The sequence below is a fragment of the Myotis lucifugus genome, unplaced genomic scaffold, assembly GCF_000147115.1.
Source record: "Myotis lucifugus unplaced genomic scaffold, Myoluc2.0 scaffold_1650, whole genome shotgun sequence".
NCBI classification, from domain to species: Eukaryota; Metazoa; Chordata; class Mammalia; order Chiroptera; family Vespertilionidae; genus Myotis; species Myotis lucifugus.
In genome coordinates, this window is record NW_005872698.1 from 17,067 (window position 1) to 25,298 (window position 8,232).

Genomic DNA, 8,232 nt, shown 5'->3' on the forward strand with positions numbered 1-8,232 from the left:
TACGATGGCCAATGTTAAGTTATGATGTCATACAGAGATGGGAAGAGATGACCAGCACATCACCCTATAGTATTTCTACCACACCACACAGCTATGGCAGAGGAAGACAAATTCAAGAACATAGATAATAGTAAATATAGTAAAATAGTTAGGAAGTTATAGTGCTGAGTATTTATTACCTTTGTTTTATTTTATTTTTTTAAATACATATTTTTTGATTTAAGAGATGAAGGGAGAGGGAGAGAGAGATAGAAACATCAATGATGAGAGAGAATCATTGACTGGCTGCCTCCTGCACACCCCCCACCAGGGATCGAGCCCACAACCTGGGCATGTGCCCGGCCTGGGAATCAAACCGTGACCTCATGGTTCATAGGTCGATGCTCAACCACCGAGCTACGCTGGCCGGCCTACCTTTGTTTTAAATATAATTTATTTAGTTTCTAAGATTACTTTATTATTATTTTTTAATATATTTTATTGATTTTTTACAGAGGGGAAGGGAGAGGGATAGAGAGTTAGAAACATCCATGAGAGAGAAACATCCATCAGCCGCCTCCTGCACACCCCCCACTGGGGATGTGCCCGCAACCAAGGTACATGCCCTTGACCGGAATCGAACCTGGGACTCTTCAGTCCACAGGCCGACGCTTTAGCCACTGAGCCAAACTGGTCAGGGCTAAGATTACTTTATTTTTAATTATAGAGTATATGGTATATGATATATAACATATAGTATATGATACAAATAATGTATATTATGTATATAACTAATTATGAGTTACATAAATATGCATATGTTCAAATATACTTATCATATACATAATACATATTTATCACCCATATGATAATAATTTTCACTGCTGGCTCCCCAAATCCTGAGACCGTCTGTCTGGCCAGCCAGTAGGCGTGGCACCCCCACACTAATGCCTGCAGGTGGATTGGACGTGAGGGTCCAGGGAAAGGGAGAAACATGGTTTCTGGCTTGAGCACATGATGTGGCCTGGCAGACAGGGGAGGAGCACGTTTGGGGGGTCATGAATTTGGGATTAGACGTGGTATTTAGGCACCTTTAGGACACACGTGGGGCCAAGGCCCAAGCCCGTTCGGGGCAGCAGTGTGGGGTCCCCGGGGCCTTCACACCCCGCTTCAGGAGGGACAGGCTGCTGACCACTCCTCCGTGTGCCTCTCAGCCCTCAACAGCCTGACGGGCGAGTTCAAGGGGAAGTACTACCCTCTGAAGAGCATGACAGAGCAGGAGCAGCAGCAGCTCATCGACGACCACTTCCTGTTCGACAAGCCCGTGTCCCCACTGCTGCTGGCTTCAGGCATGGCCCGCGACTGGCCCGACGCCCGTGGCATCTGGTGAGACCCCTGTGCCAAGCCCTGCCCTCCCTCCAGCCTCCTCCAGTCCCCCCAGGACCCTCCTCGTTCCTCCACCAAAGGCAAGACCATAAGTGATTGTGTTTCCAAGAACCGGAAAATGACCTCGCCCCCCACCCTTGCCAGCCCTGTGGTCTGGGTCACATTTTGGGAAACTTGGACCAGAGACGTGGCAGTTGGGACCTTAGACTTGAATGAGACTCTGGGTTCAAATCCCAGCGCTGCCGCTGACCAGCTGGGTGACCTTGGACACATCCCTGAACGTTTCTCTCCCCAGGTTCCCATCTATAGAACAGAGGTCACAGTACTTTATAGCTGTGGGGGTTCTTGTGAGGGTTAGAATTCATGTATGTAAAGTATAGAAAACAGTGCCTGCCCCATAGTAAGAGCTCAGTACACCTTGCCTATTAGTATGATCCTTTTTAAAAATATATATATTTTATTGATTTTTTACAGAGAGGAAGGGAGAGGGATAGAGAGTTAGAAACATCGATGAGAGAGAAACATCGATCAGCTGCCTCCTGCACATGTCCTACTGGGGATATGCCCGCAACCAAGGTACATGCCCTTGACTGGAATCGAGCCTGGGACCCTTCAGTCCGCAGGCCGACGCTCTATCCACTGAGCCAAACCGGTGCTGGCTAGTATGATCCTTTTTATTTATTTTTTTATTTTTGTGAATCCTCACCGGAGGATAGTTTTCCATTGATTTTTAGGGAGAGTGGAGGAGAGAGGGAAAGACAGAGAGAAACAGCGATGTGAGAGGAACACATCGATGGTTGCCTCTTGCACGAGCCCCAACCTGGGCCTGGCCGGAGGGAGCCTGCAACCGAGGTACCTGCCCTTGACGGAAATCGAACCCGGGACCCTTTGGTTCCTAGGCCGACGCTCCATCCACGGAGCCAAACCGGCGAGGGGTAGTCTGATCTTTATTACTAACGGCTGTTGAGAGTAAGGCTTTCTGTAAATCTCTGAATCCCCGATTCTGATAGTCAAAGGTTTAGAAAAGTTTTGAGAACCTAGGTTTCAAGTGAAAGGAGAGTAGAGAGCCTAGGGCCAAGATTTACAGATAGGATGATTCTAAGATTTCAAGATTTTCAAGATTTTTAGGTTCTAAGATTCCACTCATCTCAGATTCTGTGATTCCCTGGTTTCAGACATTTCCAGACCGGAAGTGTCACGGTTCTCACTGAGACTGGGGCCGAGATGTCACCATGTGATAGGAAGGTTCTCTGGTCCCGGGACCAGAGGTAGGGTTTCCAATATTTATCCATCTTGACTCCCGGCTCTGAGGCTGAGATTCTGAGAGTCGGTACTTGAATGCTGTTCACAGACCTGAGCCCCTACGAGTCCTGGTTCCCAGGATTTGAGCTTTCCCGGGGCGTGTGCGCTGGTCCGCAGGTGTGGGCTGCGGTTCTGCGGAGAGATGCCGCCTCCTCCTGCCCCTCAGCCCGCTGCCCTCTAGCGGTGGGTATGTGTTTGGAGAGGGCGGAAAAGGGGGTGCCCCGGAGCTGATTCCTTGGCCTCCGCTGCACCCCGCCTTAGGCACAACGACAACAAGAGCTTCCTGGTGTGGGTGAACGAGGAGGATCACCTCCGAGTCATCTCCATGGAGAAGGGGGGCAACATGAAGGAGGTTTTCCGCCGCTTCTGCGTGGGGCTGCAGAAGGTGGGTGCCTGGCCTGGCGACTGACTTCTGACTGCGCCCGGGACGCCCCGCCCTCTTGGCGAGGCCCCGCCCCCACCCCACCCCCAAAACACCAGCCACCAGCCCACACACTCCCAGCCCTTTCCAGGGTCACGCCCACTGGCAGCCGTCTCCTCCCTATACTCCCCAAACTCCGCCCCTTCGGACGCGTCCAACCCCATTTCAAAGGCCTCGCCTCCTGGGGAACCCCCAGGCACCCCCCCACTCAAGCCCCGCCCCCAAGAACCCAAAGCCCCGCCCTTCAGAATCCTGCTGTGATCCGTGCGGTCGGTCCTTTCCTCTCAGTTCCCCAGCTGCGCCCCCTCAGGACCCGGCCCCCACGCACATCCTCACGTCCCGTCCCTTCCCACTCCGTCCGGGTTTGGGGGCGCCCGCTGGCGCTGACCCCGGGTCCTCTCACCTGCCTCAGATTGAAGAGATCTTCAAGAAAGCCGGCCACCCCTTCATGTGGAACGAACACCTGGGCTACGTGCTCACCTGCCCCTCCAACCTGGGCACCGGGCTGCGCGGAGGCGTGCACGTGAAGCTGGCACACCTGAGCAAGCACCCCAAGTTCGAGGAGATCCTCAGCCGCCTGCGCCTGCAGAAGCGGGGCACAGGTGCGGCCCCGCCTCCCCGCGCCGCGCCGTCGGGGGCGGGCCTTTTCCGGTGGCGGATGGGGAGGTGGGGTGTCCCCGCGAGCTCTGAGGGTCGGCAAGGGCTCCCCTCTGAGCCTGTTTCTTCCCCTGCAAATGAGCATCAAAACAGCTTACCTCATAGGCGTCGGTATATCACCATGGTGACCGAATACACACGGTGTACGTCCCCGCCCCCTGGGGGCTTCCGTTTCCCAACTAAAGGGGCAGACGGTCGGGTTGGACCCCAGTGGCCCAGCTGCAGAGCGCACTGCCCACCAGGCTCCATTTCCTTGCTGGATAGTAGGGGGCGAGGTAACTGAAGCCGGAGGTGTGGGCCCCGACGGACAGCCATTTAGGAGGCTCTGCGAGCATGTCACCCTCAGTGCAGGCGGCTGTCGCGGGGGGCGCGGGGGCGGCGTCCGGGCCCGCTCGGCACCCCCCGCTCCCTCCTCAGGCCCCCGCTTTCTGCTCCCGCAGGTGGCGTGGACACAGCTGCCGTGGGCTCCGTGTTCGACGTGTCCAACGCCGATCGGCTGGGCTCGTCCGAGGTGGAACAGGTGCAGCTGGTGGTGGACGGTGTGAAGCTCATGGTGGAGATGGAGAAGAAGCTGGAAAAGGGCCAGTCCATCGACGACATGATCCCCGCCCAGAAGTAGGCGCCCAGCCCGCCCGCCGCCGCCCGCTGGAGCCCCCGCCGAAGGGAAGGAAGGCCCGGCCCACTGGAGACGCGCCCCTGGCCCCCGGAGGCCGGCCTGCCATGGCTTGGTCACCGAGGGGCCCACCCAACCCTTCTCGGAGTTCCTCTTCCAACCAGAGTTCCAACCAATGGGCTCCTCCTCTGGGTTCCGGCCAATGAACAACCTCTACTTTTCCCCGAGCTCTGCAATGGGGAGTGTCCTCCACACGTGGCGCTCATGCTTTTCTCCACTCAAAGCAACAAATAAAAGCAATGGTGGCCTTAACCTGGTGGGCCCCTTATTGAGGGAGGAGGGGGGACTTTTGTAACTGGCTGCTATGTGACCTCGAAGTGGTTTGCCCTCTCTAGGCACGTTCTGTCCCCGATGCGGCCAGGTTAGGGTATAGAGCAGTGATGGCGAACCTTTTGAGCTCGGCGTGCCAGCATTTTGAAAAACCCTAACTTAACTCTGGTGCTGTGTCACGTATAGAAATTTTTTGATATTTGCAACCACAGTAAAACAAAGACTTAAGCCGGGGCCCTTCCAACCTCGGCTCCTGCTCATAGTGGCTCAGTCTCAAACACAGGGCGCAGGAGGGAGGAACCCAGGCGTGTCCGGGACCTGAAACTGGCCCGCGGGCTTCCAGTCGAGGCCTCACATGCAGGTCCTCACTGCGCCTCCTTATGCCTTCCACAGGCCTCCTGTGAGGTCTGACTTCCTCCCTCTGCTGCTGCTACATCTTTTCACCTTCACTTTGCCCAAGAACCCGCCATAGCTCCCGTGTTCCTTAAAAGGCATTCCTATTACCGGTCAAGCCAGAATGCACTCCCTTTGCTGAGGCTCATTTTTCCTGTTCTTCCCCGCGGTTCCTCTATACAGTGGGGCCTTGACTTACGAGTTTAATTCGTTCTGTGACAGAGCTCGTAACTCAAATTTCTCGTATGTCAAATCAAAAAGTGAACGAGTGAGACACGTGATGCTGGGCTGATGTTGTGGGTTCACTGTGACGTTGGCTGCGCCAACTAGCGATGGGGTATCTGAAGCTGGCCGTAACCCGAATTTTAGCTCGCAACTCAAAGCAAAAAATCGGCCGAGAGACGGCTCGTATCTCGAAAAACTCGTTAGTCGGGACACTCGTAAGTCAAGGCCCCACTGTATACTCTTTGCTCCTTACACTTGCAATTTCCACCTTGATGTCTTTGCGAAAGCTGTTTCCTCCTCCAGCAGGGACTTGGGGCAGGGTATCCCCATGCAGTCTCCAGAGACTGGCCTTCTGGAGAGCTTGGTCCCGAGGAGCAGGAAGGAGGAAACTGAGGCCCAGGGATCCCCAAGAATCCCCAGAGAGACGACAGAAATAGGAAGGGTAGGAGCGGCTCCCAGGATTCCTTTAGACTGTCCCCAACTGAGGACCCATCACTAAGCCCAGCTCCACCCAGAGGCCACACAGGTCACGACACTGCAGGGGGGACAGGCTGAGTCAGTCAATCCGCAGCCCAGGCGTCCGGCAGCTGCCATGCCCATCCTGCCCATTTGCCTCGTATGTCTTAAACCCACCCTTTTCCTCCCCACCTTCGGTCGGTCCTGCCCCCACCTCTTCCCTACTCTTTAAAAAAAAATTCATTTCTTGATGAGAGAGATCTATTTGTTGTTCCACTTATCATGCATTCATTGGTTGCCTCTAGGATGTACCCCCTGGGCATCAAGCCCACAACCTTGGCCTCTGGGGACAACGCTCTTATCAACTGAGCTACCTGGCCAGGGCCCTGTTCCCTCCCTTCACAGCACAAACCTGCCCCTGCCTCCCCCTTGCTCACAACCAAGGGTTTCCAGGGCCCTCAGAATAGGGCCCAGGCCCCTCTCCACAATCTTCAAGGCCCTGTCAACATCTCCAGCCTCCTCTCACCCTGAATCATAGGCCAGTTGCTGAGGAACCTGCACTCCCTTGCTTCCCAGCCAATCAATCATACAGGCTGTCCCTCTACCAGAACTCCCGCACCATGCACCTCACCGCCCCACCTATCTGCTCCTTTCAGGGAGCCTCCCCCCCCCCCCACCTCCCATGGCTGAGGCTGGCTCCCCTTTGCCCCCCCCAGCACTGCTCAGTCTGGATCAGCACCAAGGACACAGCTGCCTCCTTCACTGAGCTGAGCTGAGCCCTGAGGGCAGGGCTGGGGCTGTCTTTGTCACCACTGTGTCCCCAGCACAGGGCTGGTTCCCCCACCCCCCCTTTCCTGGCCTCTCAACTATAAACAACTTTCAGCAGTTCGCTCTCCTGGCCTCCACGACAGGGGTGCCTTTCTGCTGCAGGACCTGAATTTTTCAACACCCATCACTCAATCTCTGCCATCCTTTATTCCTTGCCTATCAGCCTCATGAGGAGCTAGGGTTGACCCTACCATGCCCCAAGCGGGAAACTGAGGCACAGTTAGGGCTCTTTCCTGCACACAACCCGCCATGGCTCTTCAGTGCCTGGGATATAAACCCAGCTTGCTCACTTTGGCCCACAAGGTGCTGGGTGAACAAGACCTGCCTTCCCATACTGGACTTTTAATAGACAAGCAGTCCTCAACTGCTTGTCTATTAATATATATATCTATATATATAGTTATTCCTCATCTGAGGATTTTTCCATTGCTTTTCAGAGTGCAAGGGAGGGAGGGAGAGAAACATCGATGTGGGAGACACATCAATTGGTTGCCTCCCGCATGAGCCCTGACCTGGGGGCAGGGAGCAAATATGCAACCCAGGTATGTGCCCTTGACCAGGAATCGAACCTGCGGCCCTTCAGTGCACAGGCAGACACTCCAATCACTGAGCAACTGGCCAGGGCAACTGCTTGTCTATTGATCTTTCATTTCCCTGCTGTTCAGGACTCATGGACTTTCCTCTGGGGAACCTCGACATACAGCCCTTGCCAATTGGTTCAGGGATGGTCACATGACCTATCTGAGCCAATTAGAATCTGTCTTGGAACTTTTGCTGGAAGTTGGCAATAAGGAACTTTCTGCTGCAGGAACTAAACTGGAGCAATGAAAGTTGGAACTGCTGGGGTCACTTTGCCAACAGGGAGTGTCTACTGGATAAAACTACTAGAATGAAACTCACGCTGAAGAAGAAAAAAAAAAAAGCAGAGATGAGATGATCTGCTGCCTGGACCCAGCCACACCCAGTCAGGCACCCCGACTATTAAATAACAAGCAAACAAATAGCTTTTAGCTTAAATGTAGATGGATTATTAGTCCTAATTCAGCATTGATCTTGCTAATTCTCCCGGCCACACACACACATAGCAGCCCCAATAAATTACCCACAGTTCTCTGAAGATATACCATGCATCCCAGCTTCTGTCCAGGGCATACCCAATACCTGGTAAACTCCTACTCATCCTTCAAAACCCAGTTCTGGCATCGGTTCTTCTGGAATGCCTTCCTCAACCTCCTTTCTCTTCTGGGATCCCCCAAACAATGGTTTTAGTGTTTGTCATAACCCACGTCCCCCGTAGACAGGGCTCCTTCTGTCTCCATGTCCAGCACTGGCCTGGCACGGAGTAGGCACCGATCAATGACTGTTTATTGAATAAATGTACTACTGGAGTAGGAACTGGCTGAGAGTCCAGTATAACATGTGGGTGGGCACGTGAGTGGATGAATGGGGGTCCCACCTAGGAACTGGGGGCCTGTGGATGAGGCTTTCTGTTCTACAATCATCCTTGCCCCTCACACCCCCACTCCTCCCATTCTGCAGATGAGAAAACCGAGGCTCAGAAAGGAGAACCACTGGCCCAGTCACACCCCCCCCTCTTCACCTCACGTGTAGATTGAGGGAAGGGAAGGAAAACCCCAGGGAC

General features: G+C 54.2%; 1 protein-coding gene across 1 annotated transcript in view; it reads left to right on the top strand.

The window, feature by feature from the left end:
• LOC102421981 (creatine kinase M-type) overlaps positions 1–4,670 on the top strand; it is an 8,125-nt gene extending 3,455 nt beyond the window's left edge. The window contains exons 4-7 of the mRNA XM_006108000.2: positions 1,194–1,365; positions 2,929–3,052; positions 3,501–3,690; positions 4,186–4,670. Coding sequence (XP_006108062.1) covers positions 1,194–1,365; positions 2,929–3,052; positions 3,501–3,690; positions 4,186–4,364 — 665 coding nt within the window. The 3' untranslated portion in view covers positions 4,365–4,670. The remainder of the gene's footprint in view (positions 1–1,193; positions 1,366–2,928; positions 3,053–3,500; positions 3,691–4,185) is intronic.
• Positions 4,671–8,232: the final 3,562 nt, after the last annotated feature.